Here is a 19,701-nt window from a genome sequence, read left to right as displayed (position 1 = left end):
TGTATATTGGATCTGTATGGCAAAGTCATTTAACAGAGTGGTTTTTGCTTTCAACTTCTTACAATTTTAATGAATTTAGTTATGACACGTTTGTGTTTTAGCATTCATGTTTGCTAAATTTAAAGCAGTCACTGTTAAAAAGGCAGACCTTTCCACTTACTCCCATTGAAGCTATCACATCAGCAGTATTTTTTCTTTTCCCGGTTCATTCTTGTTCCAGTACTTTGTTTATCTGTGTAAATGCTATTATTATGGAGTTATCATTAATCTGAAACTGAAGCATCAGATCAAACGGGGGGGGGGGAGGAGAAAAAAAAAAAAAAGGAAATGTAGATTCCAGTGGAATAAGTAACTGTCATCTCTCTATAATTTTTGAACAGTTTTTATAATTGATCTTTCCATCCCTGCTACTTTCTACCATGTATGTGAAAGGCCTACTAGAACTACCAGAGCCTCTGAGGAACTGGTTGCAAAACACAGACAGGAAAATTAGGCATGACAATTAGGTGTGCAAAGCAAATGGAATAATCTACTTGTGAGTGATTTCTGCCAGGAATGCGCATGTGCAAGCAAAACCAAAACCTTGTAACAGCACAGAGGAGAGGACACCAACTTTTTAGCAAAAATGTTTCTAATGCAACCTTGTCTGAGGAAGAAGAAATGGAAATAAAGTCATATTCGTAATCTTGTCAGGTTATTTATGTATGTACACCCTGCAAGAAAAATGCAGTATGGGATTAAATGTGTATGTCTTAGCACACAAACTAAGCTAAGCAGATCTGCACTGCTGAAAAGTAATCAGTTCAAAAGACCCAATTAAATGTTTCACCATTTAGGCAAAATAAATAGCTTGAAGCAGTGCTTATTTACTAATGAAAACTTTAGTAGTGCAGCATCATAATATCCGAGCAATTTACACAGATTATTCACACCGAGTGAACGTGAGTGCAGCATCACATCTTGTAGGTCAGGTATGTTTCGGATGAGAAACATAGGGTTGGGTACCAAGGAAGGAGCTTCACTGAGTGGTGTTTACTTCTGAGACACCGTACTACAGCAGAGCCACAGCAAATCCAAGAGCAAATCCTCAAACACTGTGTCTAACTCCTAGGTGAAACACTGCAACCAACTCACAGGAGAACAGACTCCCAGGCAGAGATCACAGGATAATAGCAAAAACCCTTTAAAACTGCTTGCAGCACTGTAGATTTTTTTTATCCAGGGCTTGGCATTCAGCATATTCATAATGTAGTTGAAAGTTATGTCACTTAAGACAGCTTCTGAGTCTTTATTTAATGAATAGCAACTTGAACAATTACAATTCCGAAAATTCATAGCTTTATCCTTCACATTAATTTGTACAGATCTTAAATACATTTTAAAAAATCACCTGCTTTAATTACTAAAATAAGGTATTTCAATTGATAGAGGTGATTTGTTACCGAAATTCTTCTGAAATTTGGAAGACAGTACATTTGTGTTCGCAGTTCCACTGAACCTCCAGGCCAGTTCAACGCAAAAAAAAGATGGACTCACTGTGGGTTCCACGCATGTAGCACAGCTCCCCTGGCTGCAGAAATGTATATTCAACATAGCTGTAGCTTGGCTTCAACAGGTAACATGTACTAATTATGAAATTTACCACTGAGGTAGCACGAACTCATAAGGTCTTGTGGTTTCCCTCTACAATGGGCAGGAGGAACAATTTCAAAATGGGGTGTGTGTGTAGGGGTGGACCCTAACTGACCTTTAACATATATATTTCCCTTGAATAATGAAAAAATATTATGACCTATATCAATTAGGAGCAATTATTTATAAAAACGTTCACCTCTTGCAGTTTGCATACAGAAAAATGATCACATTTTTAACAAGGGAAATGGGATATCACTATGCCCGATTTAGATTAAATTAGCAAGAAAGTTGTTATCAAACCATATAAAAGATACACCATAATAAGACGTGACCTTGCAGAACCTTGGAGCCAATTGGTGATTTTTTCCCCCTGTAACCCTTCCTAATTATCTCCAAAGTTGCAGACCCTTTTGTGGCAGGTTATTTTTCTGTGAATAGTGAGGGCTTTTGGGCTTTTAAATATTTAATTAGTCTTCTGATATGAGAATTGTTGCATATGCCAACTGCTTCGATTTTCAAACTGTGTTCATCCTAATTATGTTCAGATTTAGATTGGTCATCCCAAACCTCTCACTCTTGTAATTATTTACTCCTTAAAGATCATTCAGCGGAGAAATATTTTTTACCCTTATGACTCTTTCTTTCCACAAATGGCTTTTCTGGTCCGTTAATTACCCACTCAGAGGATTAGAGTTTGTAATAACGCAAGAGATCCTGCATGTAAGATGAGTTTTACAGGGTGAAAAAAAATAAATTGTTTTTTGTAAACTTGCCCTGGGGAATATCCCCTTTTTGAGTTATAATTTTCATCAGCAGAGGCCTTGTGCCACTGATGCATCTCTACCGATTCCACAGGGCTGGGAAGTGACTTGTTTGTATGGCTCAACAGAACGCAGAGCAAAATGCTGAGCATGAGGCCAAAAGACAACTTGGTTAATTTACAAGATTTATAAAAGTGTAATCTGCTAGCAAGTTGGTACGATCCTTTTCCTCAACATTTTTAATGCAGATTTTATGGCTTTAAAGTTATGTATATTAAACTGATAATTATTAACAAAATCTGCTGATTTTTTCCAGAAGTGCTGTCCCTTGGTTGGTGTCTTTAATCAACTCTGTAACAGTGGTGTCATTTTCTAATAAAATGTCTGAGAGTCCTCTCCACAAGTACTTTCTTTTCTTCTGAAAGGAATTCCTATCACAAAAGCACTGTTATTCATTACCCACAGCGATGGCTGGATCTAATTATCATCTACAAAGCTTGCAGGACTTCTAGGTATAGGACTTCCCCTGCACAAGTATCCTTCTGCTCTAACTTGTGAAGCACAATCCCACAATTTCCAGTTTTAAACCCAATAAAGTCTAGGGAGATGCTCTCATTTGCTCACTTTTACATCTCCAAAAATTCAGTGGATTCTGTGTTGTTTTGTTCTGTTTTGTTTTGTTTTCTACACAAGTCAAGCAGATTCACCTCTGTAAGAAACACATCAGAAAATTCACTAGCTTGACTCCTTCAACACACAGATAATCTTTAATTGTGTCAAAAATATTCCTAATCTAATCCTTTTATCAAACTGTCTACCACTGAAGAAGTCTCATGTGCCTGCACAATTAAAAACCCCATGTTAGCCATACATAATACTGTATTACATTTGATGCAAATCCTTTTCTATTGAAATAAGCACTGGGCTGACAGCAGAAAGTGGCTGATAAGAAAGCAACAAGGCATTGCTGATGGCATTCACGATAACTGAGCACTAACTCATATGTGTTCTGTCTGCAGCACATTACCCAAAGAGCTACTGTTTTAAATGCAACTCCAGGAAGTGTTCTTTTGGTATATCTCAGCCACAAAGGCAGTAAAATTATCTAAGAAAACTAAATATACAAAGTAAATGATGTTTTTCATACCCATCAGTGATGCTGGCACTACAATAATGCACTGAAAGCAGTATCAGTGCTACCACATCCTAGATGAGAAAACACCTACAGCTTCACGAGTGTAATAGTAGGGCTGAGTTCAATGCTCTTAAGAAATTCAGTTAACATGGAAAGGTTATGGGTTCAGAACTGGTTATTGTTACACTTAAATAACTCGGTCTAATTTCATGTATTAACGGTCATAGGAAAAGGAGCACTAAATCTGAGTTATATTGAAACAGTAATTTTAGAGTGCTAGAAAAATACATGTGTTAAATACATTTTTAAATTGTTCCTTCCTCATATATATATGTATATATATATATATGTATCACAAGGAGCAAGATACCTGAGAAGCAACAAACAGTAAGGTTAAAGATCACAGTTGCCCAGATTATTACTAAGAAAACACAGATGCCCTTGCACATACAATGACAAAATACATATCTTGCCATATGAAACATTACACAACCCTGTGTCATTAGGTAGAAAGACTTCTTCCTGTAACATGTTCAAATGCTATGACTTTGGTCAGAGCAGCTTGCTCAGTGAAGTTGTTATGCTACCTAACTTATTTCATAAAAGTTACAGAACCTGTTTGCATGTATGCTCGCGTGCTGGAAGAAATCAAAATTCAAAGACTGAAATAGCTACTGTGTTTTAGTGCAAAGCTGAACAAATACGACTTTCAATAGTGAATTTGTAGTAAAGATTCCTTACTGCCACTGTATCATAGCAGGTTTGACATGGAAAAATTCTATGTGGTAAGAGCCTTTGCTCCCCATTGATGTGTCTATAGCAGGCTAAAAATATACCAAATACTGATTTAGTCTATGTAACACTCTTAAGACTGCATTAACTTCATTGCAGTAACTTGTTTTATAGGCTCAGATCATCATGACCTATAAAATGTTAGGCTGAAGTGCTTTAAATATCTGCTAACACCATGTGCAAGCCTGGGAGTACAAGGCACTGTGCTGTGAAGCGGCAAAGACAGTGCTCTTCAGAGAAAGTAGCACGCACTCTTATGTCACTGATATAAACAGGGTAAGCATGCTAAATAATGTATGAAACAGGCAGCCAACCTTTATATATATAACAGCAAGTCTATCTGAATTCTTTTTTTGATTTCATTTTACAAGTCCAAAGCTTTTTCAGATTGCTTCTTAAAAGTCTAAAAATTGACTACCATACTAAGTTAAAGAATACACACGCAAACTCATTTTATTTATAGTTTTTATATGAAAGAAAATAATTTGTGGCCACAGCATTTTTGCTAATTATTGTTCTGCAATATGTAGAAAATAAAACGGAAAAAGGGAAATTATCTATGTCTTTCAGTAATCATGGCCTATTTATTAAGCAATTAGGTTGCAATTTTCTTATTAGAGTGGGGAAAAAAAAAAGAAATGCTGTAAAATACTGTTACTGTTTGAATCTTTGATCCTTAAACTTTTCCACTTCAGCAACCTTGTTAATCTTGAAATACCATGAATATGACTGCCTGTTTTTAGGCTATATAGCCTGGGCACATGCATAATCTATGGGATTCAATACAGAAGTGTTTTTTTTTTCTCCTTGTTGAATTCAACTAAAAAGCTTAATTGAGCCACAAAGGTCAGAAGGTTCTTTTTATTATAAGTAGGCGATTATTCTGTGGCAGAAGGAAATTTCCAGACTATAAGATCTGCTTACTTCTATACTCTGTAGCCACTTTTTAATTTTTAAACCACTGTTACTCTTCCATTCCTTTCCTCTGAATTAAATAGCTTCTCTGTAATAATTTTTAAATTCTATTTCCTTTGTGTTTCTAATGAACTTTTCGCTTTCTTTGCTAGAGCTGGATTTATAATACTAGAAAGCACTCATAATTTACTTACATATATTTAATTCATATTAACCTGTCCTAATTTCCAATCTATACCCTTCTCTGCCCATCTTCACGTACCTTTTGCATGTCAGTTCTGCTTACTAAGTGATAGTCAACGGATTTCCTATAGTGCAATGAACCTTAACAGGCAGCTTTTAATTGCCTCGCATAGGAAACCACATCACTATTAATTCCACAGCAACTGTATAAAATAAAACTATTGCTTCTCAGACTCTAGAGCAATTAGACCTCTCGGCTATTTGGCTAACTCTGCTTCATGATACCCAGTGCAGTTAATTATATTTTTTGATGTTAATAGTCTCTGTCAGTTTCAAGCATAACTCCTCTTTGATGAATATTTAAATTATATTTGAATAAAAAAATAATCTTGGTTACATTTCATATTCAGCAGTCATCACAGCTTAATAAAGGTCTCCTCGGCAAGGGTTGAGATAAATGGCTATATGAACACATGTAGAAAGTCCTAAATCAACTTATCTGATAACGTAGATGTTTTGGCTCAGTGTTATAGAGGATATATTGGGGTGGGAGGAATTAATGGGCTTCAATTATTACAGTATTATTCCACACAAACTATATTTGACACAGTAATATATAAGTAAATCAGAATTTTTTAATACTGAAGTTATGAACGCAACTGTAGCAGGGCTAGACTAGAAATTTCAAAACTATACAGAAGTCATACAAATTTCAACTATAAAGTATTGAAGGTCAGCTTCTCACAATCATCAGTAAATTACCAAGAGAGGTGATTACATAGCCAAAATATATAGAATATGACTACTTGCAGGCTAAACAACAGGTATACCTAGTAGAGGCCATTTCAGAAATCTGAAAAAAAGACCAAGAAAATCACAGTCTGAAAAATGTATTTTATATGGTACTCAAATGGACAAGAAACAACATATAAACATATAGTTACATTTATTTTAACACATAAACATCAAGGAAAGACTGATGATTATGTATATGTGTATACATGTATATATACTATTAACAGCTACTTCACCTTACCTGACTGCTCAGAACATCAGAACTTGAGGGTTTGTATTTAATTGACTAAGTAATACCACAGTGGAACAACACCATTAAAAATAATAAAATTTAAAAAAAAACAAAAACAAAAACAAAACAAAAAAAAAAAACACACTATTTTTAATGTGTAAACTAGACCTACTACTTTCATATTAACTATTAATGTCAGTGAAAATGAATAATGCCAGATAAGGTGTCTGGGTGTTTCTCTTTTTTTCTGTAATAAAGCCAAGGACTATGGTATGCGTCATGAATATTCTAGGCTCTGTGATTATGCCTGGTTTATGAAAATATTCTACGTGTATTAATGTTTTTTCTCTGTATGAGTCATAACTAAGTCTTGAGATTAACACACAAGAAAACAAAACAAAACAAAACAAAAATCAATCAGACCGCAGCCTGTTATCATGAAAAGTGCCATTTAAAAATACAGAGCATTTTACAGTTCTGCTACAGCAAAATACCGATGGCAGTACCTGCTGTACTAAGACCTATGTCTGCTTCAGATAAGTAAAAGCCTTCATTTTTAAAGGATGCTTAAAAGAGACATCTAATTTTGATAATTTTCTACGGTAAGTGTTTTGTGAGGCAGCTGTCAGCAAGCTGAAGCAGAAACCACTGGCATGCCAAAGCAAAAGGACCTCACAAATGAGATCTGCACCAACACCACAGCCACTCTGCTGCACATGAATTCCGAGAATTTCCCTGTCTGCATCAGCATGTGATATCTTATGATCAATGCTGGTGTTTCTCTGACACGAAAAGGACAGAAATGCAAGCTCTTAATGACCAGAAAGTAGCAAAAGGCAAGGTACACCTCTTGTTCCGAGACACTTTTCACAACATGGTATCTTTAGCAAAGGGAGGCAATCTTCGTCCACAGAAGGAAAAGCAAGGAAAAAAGCACGAATAGCAGCAGGGGTCAGCAGAGCCTTGTCTGAGCCTGGCAGACCCCCAGGGAAATGCATACCATTACCGCAATCACAGTCAGTTTTGAAGGGCAGAGGATCAAATCCTGCCCAGGAAAACTCTTTTAAGTCATGCTAAGAAATGCAAATTGGAGGTGTGGTATAGTTTTAACGCACAATCAACCTGGACCTGTGTGAGGCAGTTCATTTTGAGGCACTAAAATGCTTCTTTATGGAAGTCTCGCAAAGGCTCGAATTCAGTTCTGCAGTAACCCCACAGCTTGTTTTGCCTTCTAGTAGAGAAGATGTGCTGTTAGGTCTGGCGTTTTGGCAAGGCTGCTTCACTCTGAGGAGTGAGATTAATCAGCTATAGCAGTTACCTACTGTCCATCCCAGCCTGGAGTCTAGTGGCAGATTTTCTGTATTCACTCACTTTAGGGAACAGATCAAACTTGTTTTCACTTGAAAGGAAACTAATACAGTATGACGACGCTCCCACTGCAGACCTGACAAGCAGGAAAAAGATGAACACTCAAAAGATGTGTCGTCTTCCGAGGAAAACTTCTGATTTCTTCCAAAAATGTCTTGCTCTCATTTGTATACAGGATTTTTTTAAATGATGTCTTTGTTGGACATGTGAATAGATGGAAAAGAATGAACACCTCCATTCTCCCGCCCCCACCCTGGGAGGGATTAAGGCAAAAATAATGCCTCAGGTAAAGGAGTGGATAGGGCCCTTCCTTGATGTCTCTCTGGATCACCCTGTGGGGCAGGAGGCACGCCACTTATATTCTGAAGACCCTGCACTTGAGCGCAGCTGTCCCACCAGACAGATGATGGACATAACAGGTTACCGTATTACCATGTGAGAAAAGTTCACGGTAACAAGAACGCAAGCATGAACTCCTCGCTGCTGTCATGATGGACATGGTAATTGAAGGCACATGTGTTGCACGGTCTATAGATAGGACAGGATACGTGCAACAGATGAAATGCTGACTGCTGGAAAAGATTTATGCCTCTTTTAATCCTTTTACCTTCTGCAGCGATGTTGGAAAATGGTATTTCAAATAGTTTATTCCCCAAGTTCATCTATTACACCTAACAGATTTTCTATTTATGCTTACCTATTATAATGAGGTTTGCTTTCCCTGTGCATAGTTAAAAAGGTAAATGATACTGATTAAATATGGAAGTGTAATATATAAAATATTATAGTATGAATTGTGGATGAAAATAAAATTTCAAGGCCATCTCCTAGTGCAGGGTGGATATAACCACCTTTCTGTTGCAGAACAAAAATAATCTGAACATACTAACTGCGAGACTGTATTTTCTAATGAATTTTTAAAGATTTGGGAATTATTCTTCTTTTCAATGATCGCAACTATGCTCCCTGTGTCATAACACAGATCAGAAATTCCTCTTTAAAAAAATCAAGGTATTTTAGCCATTATTGGGAGGGATCAATATTTTCTTTCTAAAGTTAGCATTAATTTGGCTGTCAACATTAATTGCTTGAACTTAATATCAATATGTATTATTCCATAGCTTCAGGGTTAATAGCTCATATTTTTTCTAAATACAAAACAGATTTTTTCTACAAGCTCAACAAATAGCTATAATGGCAATTTACTCAAAAAATAGGGTGTATAGATTAGAATGGATCTGAAAAAAAATATATGTTTATCTGTCAGATTACCCAAGTATTTATATAAACACATAGGCAAAAAACATCATCTAATTGCATCTTTAAAATAAACAGGAACATTTCCAAACCCAAAATTTTAGGATTAAGAAGAGTGAATCTTACTAAAAAAAAAAAAAAAAAGAAAAAAGCTTATTTTTAATTCAGAGAGAAAGGTCCCAGAATGCAAAAAAAGCTTCTTTGCACCTTAGTGTTACATTATAAAGTTGCACACACAATGTGCCTGAGTATTTGAAATGTATTTTGAGTGTGTCCTTACATGTATTTTTAGGGATCTGTTGTTATTTTAAGCTAACAGAACAGAAATCCAAACAGTATGTGGTACCTATGAAATCCTCAGTGCCTCTCCTAACAGCAAACTGTGGCCTAGCTGCAGCTGGATCCTGCAGAGCGGAGCTTTGAAGTTGAGGTTGGAGGCCAAAAGTCCTCCTTAAACGCACAGGTGGTTTGAAAATAACCCCAGCAATCCACCTGCAATCTATTTACAATGGAAGCTGTTATAAGCAAATTTTATCGTGTTAATTTTCAAATCTCCGCTGTGTCTATAAAGAGCAGTATTAGTCAGCCTTATCAACTTCAAAGTCTCATGACAGTTTCTGGCTGCAGTCACACGAACACACATTACCCGCGAGAAGCTGCAGCAATTTCCTCAGGCTGCTTTGCATCCTGAGCTTCCCTGTTTGTGTAATTCCTATTTCAAATGAAAAGGAAGCAAGAGAAATGTCCCTTGTAAAGGACAGGAGAGAACCAAGGAGTTTAAATCACCAAATATTTTAGAAATAAGCTTATTTCTACAGGCAGCCTGGTAAGATCTCTCAGACATGACTGCATGCATACGCTGGGGTTAATTATCAGAAAAGTGTGGATGAGGAGAGCGATTTTCTGAAGGTCTAGTCCCTTTCTTCAAAGCTTCAATTTTAACTGTGCATCTCTGAAGTTTACACGGAATCTAAATGCACGTGGAGGACTTTATGCTAGAATAATTGGGATGTAATTTCAAGGAGGAACTAAAAATTTAATAATGACTTTACAAAGGTAAAAAAGCAAAGCAGTGAAGTCATTAGTGTTCTAGTCGGGTTTCCTAGGAAAACACTATGTTAAAAATCTGAGCACTGTACAAAACAAAGAAAAGGAGAAAAGATTACGTTTGTTCTAATAAAGAGGAGCTGATGCAACACAAAATTTGTCACCATCTCCAAACCTCTCAAAGGGGAGCAGGGCATGTGATCACACGGCTCTGTGTTAAACCGGAAAGCTCATCTTATTTTTCAATCTTCAGATTTCACAGTATTGATCTCATTACGCTAGTGTTTTCCCACTGTAGCTACAATAAATTTAGTTGCTGTATGAAGGCTGTGGAGTAATGTTGCAAATGAATGATGAATGTTTAATAATTGTCATGGAACTGCATTTAACTACAGGTCTAAAATGGACTCAAGTGGTCAAAAGCAGTGGCAAAGACACTGCTGGCTGAAGTGATAAAAACATTTAATTAACCCTTAAAAGTAAACACTGCAAGATGTTTAACAGCAATGTCAAAACTATTGCTGCTTATTTCTAAAGGTATAGAAGTTTTCCTTGTGATCAAATGTTCTAACAGATTAATTATTTTTTCTTGACAATGACAAAAAATAAAACCAATGAGTCTGACAGTCCTTCAGGTGAGCTATTTTCTATGTAATTGCTGCCGTCAGAATACAGCTGATGTGATACTTTTAGATACCAGATCAAGGACATGCACCGAGTTCTAGACATTTTGCCGTAGACAACAAAAAATTACAATCACCAGTGCAGTTATGAATAGATGAGATACAAGAACTTTTAATATTTTATGAGAAATTTGCAATATTGTTCCATGCTGGTAATAGAACAAATTGACTAACTTTCAAAAAAGATTTAACAAAGCAGAGGAGACATTTTTCTACTCATTGATGGGATCTGAGAAAGAAAACTACAAAATCAAACTTCCAAATTACTATATATGCTAGACAAAAATAGAAAGTAGCATATCAAATGATCTTTGCCACTTGTTCAGAAAATAGAATGACAATGATAAATTGTCTCTGAGCACAGATATGTTGAATCAATGTTTTATATATGATTGTCATGTCTTCATTTTGGATTGTTGAAAACAGGGTAAGACTGGAAGAGCAGGGAAGTTCAAAAATACTTTCTGCTACCATAAACTTATAGTTGATTAATTGAAATGGGAAGATTCAAATTTCAGCTTTCCAGGAACAGTCTGAAATCACTTTAAGCAAGATTGTGCCTCTATATTTGTCTCTGACTACCTTAATCTGTGTATTTACAGTAAACATAAGGAGGACTTTGATCAAAACACAACATGCATTTTACACAACAAGGAAGTCTACAGAGAGGCACTACATTTACAAAAGCAATTGAAGGTGGTTTCAAAGGGAGTTGACAGATTACAGGATGATGACACTGCTGCTGCAGTCTCAATGGAAATCTGGCTTGATCTAATTAACAACAATGAACCGGAACCACAAAATAATAATTCAAACATAATTTAAAGAAGTTATATCACCTTTTTACTACCTTAGCAATGGAGCCTTTCCCTTACTGATCACAGAACAAGTCATAGGTTCAACACAGAACAAAAATAAAAGGCTTGATATCTTTAATTTTCCCCTACCATTTGAAATTGAAAATTGATACTGAGCCCAAATATTTGACTACAGAAATAGAGAATGTCCAAGTGTTCACATGAATGTGATAAAAAAATTGCAACAGTAAGGACAACTTAGAGCGAAATGTTAGTCAAAAAGGAAGATTACTTTTAAGACATGACTATGTGTTACTGACTTCTATGTTCAAACAAAATATAGTAGCATGCAAGATGACTTGCATGTTTGATTTGCTATATCTGTGTACATGCACTGCAGAATTACCAGGTTATTCTCATTGCCCCTTTTTTTGGATTCCTCATCCTAAGAAAAACGCACTGGGAGAAAAAATTCCCAGCAGTCCTGAACTTTTCAACTCACTACTTTCCTGAACTTATGTGGGGCAAAGGAGGAAAAATTTCAGGTTTTTTGAGCTTTACAGAAAAAAAATAAAAATGCAAAACACTTTTTATCTAGGCTTAGAACACCCTTGTAGTTAAAGCTACTAAAAATGCCAGTGACTGATTTGTGCTGACATTTCCACAACTGTCAGTACTAGAGGACTGATGCTCATATTCAGCTTAGATGCTCAAGAATTTCTATGAATATTAGTTCTGATGAAAGTTTTGTACTACAAACACTTTTATCAGCTCTTCCTCCATCTTCTATGACTGACAGTCACTATCACTAGGACCTAACGTAGCATGTGCTTGTATGGTTATATGCGTATGTACACACATGAATAATGACATGTAATCATCCTGGCATTTAATCATCCTGGCATTTTACGTTTTAAGCATTTTGAAGGTGGGAAGAACAGCAATTTAAATTCATTCAAAAGAAACGTGTAAGTTTGCCAAGGAATGTAGAAGCTACAGCCATTTAGAAAAATTTAAGTGCTGTTTGGCCACGTAAAAGACAGAAATATAAGGAACCTCCAAATAAATTAATTGTTCCATTCCCCTTGCAGTTATCTTCCCACTTTTTCCTTTTGCACAAAGAATTGTAATAAAACCTCTCTAATTTTAACTGGTGATTTTTATTTCCTTCTAACATTACTACATAGACATAAAACTACCTCAGCATCAAACTGTCAAGTGCAACACAGCATTTTCTACAGTATATAGCTCTTACTGTTTTAGTCCAGACATTTTTTCCTCTTTGATTCTTAAAGTGACATATATATTTTTACCTTTGTGTCATAATTTTGTAGGCATCTGGAAGGAAGCATTCTGTGTTCTCCATCTGGAAAGGGTCAGCGTCACAAATTTTGTCATCTGTCCGTCCATAGTTAGCACTTTCTATCATAATAACATCGCTTCCTGGACACCGGAGGTCAATGGAGTAGCCTTCACAGGAGAGCTCTCTCCTAACCAAACCAAATGGTAGTGCTGCACGGCTGAAACCTAAAAAAGAGAAAGAAAAAAAAAGTAGGATTGAGCCTAAGGGATATATTGCATTGGACTATTTTTCTTTTTTTCTGTCACATAGGCAATAACTCTCAATAGCGTCCTAAAGGAAGTGCACTTTTAAACAGTCTGACCCAGTACCATGTTAAGTGAAGCATCTTTCATGAAACTATCACTTCCTGACATCACTGCTGCTGTGTCCTTAATCTGGGAAGAGAGGAAATTCCTCTTCGTTTCTAACCCTCGACAGGGCAGCATGTCTGCACAGTTACCTTGCACATTTCCTGTTCCCACCTCTCTTCTCTCTGCTTCTTTCTCGCCACTTTGTGCACAGACAGATCATGGTGGAAAGTGGGTAGTGGCAGAGCAGGCTGGAGTTGCACATTCAGAAGTAAATTAAAAACAAAACAAAACAAACAAAAAACACCAAAGGAGCAAAGCCATAGCTTCAAGTTAATTTATTTCTATCTCCCTTTCTCCAGAAAGAGTTCATTTTCTTTTGCTCAGATACTTTATGTCCCCAACATGGACATGTCTGTGCCACTAGATCTAATATATGTGCTGATACATCACCTAGCTGAACTCCCATTCTCCTCGCTGTGCCTTTTACAGAAATTAAATCACAAGCAGAAGCTAGAAGGTTTTGAACAAATACATAAATGACCAATACAGCAAACTGCACATGTGTACTGTATAAAATCTTCCTGTCCCTCCCAAAAATGACATATATGTTTTAGGGAATTCTCATTTTTAATATTTTTTTCTTCATGAGAGAATTCCAGAAAATAGGTAAACTATCTAATGAAGCCACACCAAATGCCTTAGAAACAGAACAATGGTCCAGATACTTATCCAGATGTATAGTCTTTTATAGACATTTCTTGATGCACAATATATATGTCAAAAAACTGTACCCTTCCTTGTACATAGCTACTAGTATATTATTAAACAAAATATTTTCGTTTCTTACAAAATGGGGGCACTACTGTGTTTTGGAGGATGAGCTGGGTAACATGATAAACACTTGTATCTTGAAGGTAGTAAATCTGTAAATTTTCAACGGAACCACAGATATTTCCTTTTTTTAAAAAAAAAAAAAAAAAGTCATAGTAATGGAGTAGCACAAGGCCATTAATATTTCAGTGCAGGCTGTTAGAGACAAGTTATGACGGCAAAGAGAAACAGCTAGTAAGTATGGAAAGTTGCTTCTCTGGTGTTTTCAAGGCAAAAAAAAAATCTTTTTTTTTTTTTTTTTTTTTTTAAAGTATGATACATTAGAAGAGGGAAGGAAGCAAGGATCTAAAAAGATCAAGAATAACTTGAGATAACCCCTTGACAGCAAATTTTCATGTGAACCCGAGGCTGTCACTTTTTCTGCTGAATTAATGACCTGTGGATTCGAAGTCCTACTGTATGAAGATGATGATGATCTGCTAGGACTGCAAGGAAGAGCTGCTGGGAACAACTGCACCAGTGTCAGGATGTGGCTCCCCGGCAGCCAGAGCCCATCGTCCCATCCACCCGGCTCCCCTTCTGCACCAGTACCAGGTTTTACTCCCCCCCATGCAGAGGACTAATGCTTGGGCCACCCTGACCCCTGGCTCCCTCCACATCAGGAGATGTGCTCCCAGAGGAGCAGCTCCTTGGCCTGCTCGCTGGACAGGATCTTGCCCTGTCACAAGGGAAGGGCAGGCCAGGGCGCAGCAGCTGCGTCTGCCTCTGCTTTAAATTTTACAGAATCTCATCTGACATGAAATGGGTGTTGCTGCACTGCCAGTGTTTTAGTATTTGTTAGTAAGAGAAGAGGCCATGTTGCTGTGGAAAACACAACAATTCCATCTAAAATGCACTCCTGGCTATAGGTTTGGCTGAGCATGTCATGTGTAATAACAAACACTATTATTAGAGGCTTGCTGAAGTATCATGAGCTGAAAGCTGGAAAGAGCTGAAATGCGAATCTATCACGTTAACACCCTACATATTCCTCCCATGCAGCAGATTAATACAATGAAGACAGAAGCTGCTCACGGCTTAGTGAGGGCGTGAAATGGGCACGTAGAGGGGCATGAACAAAGTCCCCACCACAGATAGGAACAAAGCCCCCACTACACATGCATGCCCAGGCTCCTTTGATTAATTACCATCACGACAGCCACAGTGGGACCAAAAATAATGCTACCAGTGACTGCCATTCCTACATCCTACTGCTCCTGTCAAATTTAACACCGTCCCCATAAAACTCGATCCCTCATGGCAACGGAGCCTGCACCCCCTGCATGCAGCAGGGCTGCCTCCAGCACAGGGCTCCGTCAGCCCCCTCCCATGGGGGCCCCTCATGTGCCGTCACACAGCCCCACTTTTGGGTTTCCGTAAGCAAGAAGGAAGCCACGAGAGGGGACACAGCTGGGTCTGCTGCCCAAAGGGGATTTTTGGTGAACGGCAGAGCACGGGGCCCAGGCTGATGCCCCTGAGGTCTCGGTGGCTGCACAGGCAGCGTGCCTGCAGCAGCAGGTCGAATGTATGGATCACTGCAGTGCCAGGCTGACAAAACCATACCAAGCTGGTTGTGATGAGCACTGAGCCCTTCCTGCAGACCCTGCAGCACAGCCAGTACTTCTGATAGGAAATATTTCAAATTCAAAGACAAGACCTCCAAGATTAACTACCTGCAAATCTTATTTCATCATCTGTAGCAACTGGCCACTGCCATAGTACTGTGAATATATTTCATCCTGCAACTTTTCTCCCTGCAGTCATACAGGAGAAGTTCTGTATTAGAACAAACATTAAAAATGCTAGACCAAGGTTAGGTCACTTCACCAGCAACAGAGGACACACCTGAGACTGTAACGTAGGTGTGATATCGCATAAGCAGCAAGCCATAAAGCCAAACAATGCAGCATGTGGTAGGTGGGGAGATCACTCTAAGGAACCACTATGGCGCAGAAGGAATTTTAAGTAAATAAAATAAATAAACATAAAGTCTACTAACAAAGCTGCTGTGATGTTTATTCTGAAGCTTTATTTGTAATCTTTTCCTATCAACAAAGAAAACAAAAAATAAGCATATCAACAAGCAAAGTGTAATTCAATCCATCTTGCAACCCTGACAATCGAAGAAAGAACTAGTGGGAGGCCCTGTGAGCGAAAAATCAATATTGCAGCTTTGTGCCGTGCAAATGTGAATACTGCCAAATAGCAGTGCTTAGGGTAAAATGAACTGTTTTGCTCCATTTTCTCCTCTCTGAACAAATGATTTTGAAACGACAGCTTTTTTTTGGAGCTATAAAATGTCAAGCAATAACTCCCTGCGCTTTAGGCAAGTGATTGGAATAAATACCTCTTGGCAACAGGTGCAATGACTTAGGACTGAAATTGATTTACATTCAGGAGATAATTCCCGATAAACAGATGCACTGCCACAGGATGGAAGTTTGAAAGACCGGCATCTGAATGCTGCTGCCTGGTTCTGCATCATTCCAGGGCTTTTCAGACATAAGTATGTAGCTCTGTCAATAATTACTGTTGTCACCAGTAACTTTGTATCTCCAGTGCAATTCGTCATGAGGATTTTCAACACCATCTTTTCTAACCAACCTGTATTCAGCCCGCTGCTTGTCTTACTGCACCTTGCATAAATGTGTTTTGTTTGGCCATCCACCTATGGCTGAAATCAACATTCCTTGTTTCTGCTAATCACTTCGAGGCAAACTGTGCCATGGATGACACCGCTCCTCTCTACAGAGGAGTGTCCGTGTAAAGAGCTGCCTGACTGCCACAGACCCTTCTGGGGCCAGGGCTGGGATTTCCAGCACAACCTAAACAGCAACTGAAGCAAGTCTCTATTACCACATGCAGCGTATGCTGTCTCTGATTCATTCGAGTCTGTATATATTCATCAGTGTTGTGTGGACTTTTTTTTTTTTTTTTTTTTTTATGCTAGAAGAATAATACCTAATGAGAAAAAAGAGCGTGGTTTCTGTCATGTTAACTGTTTTGATTACGAAAAAAAATCCTGGCAAACATATGTTTCCTGCACATTTTATCTGTTCACAAATTAGTTGGGTGCAGGCTCTTTATTCATAGAACAAAATAAACTGCTTTTACAAAATCACCGTTTGAAAAAAAAAAAAAAGTAAAGGGGATTTTCAGTGGTAATATGCATTCTTTAATGCTTTATTGGTCAATGCATGTACAGGAACATGCTGAGAAAAAAATCAAAATGGAACATCACATAGAAATCTTTCCTCTTATACTTTAATCTATAAAATGAAAAAACAGACATTTTGCAAAAGAAATGTAACTTAGAACTGGGTTTCTCAAATATATTAAATTCACATTTCACTCTTTTTTTTTTTTTTAATATATATACATTTGCAATGCCTTTTACCATTCTACCATCCTGGTTCCTTAATGAAAAATGATTTGTCTATAGAAAGGTAACCTAAATTTGTCAAAGTGCAATGAAAAGTTAATAATTCACAGCATCCTGCCCACTAGCATTCCATCTTTTTGAGCTGTCAATAATAAGAGAGTGTGCTAAGTTTGGTAGATAAAAGCAAAAAGGAACCACTACATTTGAATGTTCACCCCATACAGAGGAAAAATAGTGGAATGTAAACAGGCTAAGTACATCAGTACTTCTCGACATCAGAAGCAAGGAACCTTTGATTAAAACTTAAAGCACAGAGAAAGTCAACATGGAAATACAAAATAATTTCAAAGAATGCAGATACTAGGAGAACTGAGAATCCAAAACAAATCTTTGCAGAAATAAATATATATGTCTCGGTGAGCAAGGAAATATTGCTTCTTGTGTTATTTGGCTCTAACAGAAAGGTCTTTTGAAAAGAACACATCTTTTCAAACAGAATGTTTACAGTTGTCTCTTTCACAATCTCTTTTATTTTACCAAATCATGAAACATGATGATTCAAGTTCTACACAAGATGAAGCAATGCATCTTGGGCAGAATTTCAATAATATATGTTGAACAAATGCAGAGCCCGACGCAAACTGTATGCAGCATCTTCTCCCTCGCTCAGCAAGGTGCAGACACGCACGCACAGAGGGTGCACACAGGCAGCTGAACACACTTTCCCATCTGAAAATCATGCAAATTCTCAACATGGGTCCCGCAGAGCATTTATAATTCGGCGAAAAAAACCTCAGCATCCTGCAGTTTCTAAAGAATCCCATGAACTATGTCAAGGGAGACTTTTCACTCTTGTCTCTCAGTGCTGTATATATTTCACACAGATAAGCATGTTATTTTGTAAAACAGCTTTTAAATTATCCAATACTGGTCAACAGATCACTACCAACGACTAAAACGATAGAGGCAATTTAAATGACAACTGTGCTTTCTAATTCTATCTTTGAAGGGAAAAAAGTCATTCTGGCAAGCATGTCTATTAAAAGATTACATTGGCACAGTGAGAGCTTCTGATACTGCACAGAGGTCTGGAGTTCACAGCACTCCGCTCTTCTTTCACTGAAAGCCACCAGATAGCACACGAACAGCCAGAGCTCCGGCACAGCAGACAAAACCCCACTGTTCTAGTCTGGATAAAATTAGGCAGGAAGCGATCATTTCAAAAATATTCTCTTATAGCTGTATTCTTTGCTGTTTTAAGTATAGACTCATTATTTTTATTTAAGAATATGGAAGCAGAGGACATTAGAGAAAAAAGGATTAGTTATTGAAGGAAATCTATTTTCTGGGAAGATACATCTTTCTTTTTTTTTTTTTTTTTTTTAACCCATTCATAAAAATGGGATTAACTCAAAACAATGTACATGAAAGTACATTCATTATTAGAACTTTAACAAAGAGGTCTGAAGCCCTAATGAACACACTTCATCATTTAAATGTGCACATAAATTACGCTGAAGCAAGACAACTATTTCATTGAATAAATTAGCTGTGAGGGGGGATTTTTAGCACTCCTTTCAAGAGTTCAGTTTCTCCAACATACTCTTGTACATTTTAATTATTTGGATAAAATCTGAAAGCCCATCTCTTGCAAAATAAAAATATGAATTGCTAGCAATAAGAGCTTTCAGAAATATTAAGTAGCTAATAGTGGCTTTCTAATAAATACTTTTTAAAAATTATTAGACTGATTTAGTCTAAAAATCATTTAAAATTTTAAAAATCTTTGTCAGATTCAGTGTTTTCCAAGATTCGGTGTGAGCAGCAGAATTACAACAGTAAGTAATTTTCTGTAATTATACACTTAATATGCAGTGTGCATAAACACAAAGCACGGTACATCTGTTTAATGAAATTCAGGACAGAAGCCTGAGTTACGCCCTCTGACTCACACTAGGACGAGTCCTGCCTTCCAGGCTCCCAGGAACTTATTACAATTTTTCTTGTGTATTTTACAGTCTCCATGCAATTCTCAAAAATATCCCTGTGAGGCTCTCTTCAGCAAAAAAAGAGTCAGGGCTTACCTGCCTACACCTTGTTGAATGATTCAGCAAAACCTCAAGTTAGTAGCAGCATCTTAGCTTTTTAACGTGTTGATCCTTCCTGTGTATGGTTGGCAAGCATCTCATTTAAATT

General features: G+C 37.3%; 1 protein-coding gene across 3 annotated transcripts in view; it reads right to left on the bottom strand.

Annotated features, from left to right (window-relative positions):
• ADGRL2 (adhesion G protein-coupled receptor L2) overlaps window positions 1–19,701 on the bottom strand; it is a 158,423-nt gene that overhangs the window by 58,193 nt on the left and 80,529 nt on the right. For all 3 annotated transcript variants that reach the window (XM_084291350.1, XM_084291351.1, XM_084291352.1), the window contains exon 4: window positions 12,914–13,127. In XM_084291350.1, the coding sequence (XP_084147476.1) occupies window positions 12,914–13,127 (214 nt within the window). The remainder of the gene's footprint in view (window positions 1–12,913; window positions 13,128–19,701) is intronic.

Source organism: Netta rufina (assembly GCF_964035555.1).
Source record: "Netta rufina genome assembly, chromosome: 8".
NCBI classification, from domain to species: domain Eukaryota; kingdom Metazoa; phylum Chordata; class Aves; order Anseriformes; family Anatidae; genus Netta; species Netta rufina.
Note: the sequence above shows the minus strand (reverse complement) of the source record. Positions and strands in the feature narration are given on the sequence as shown.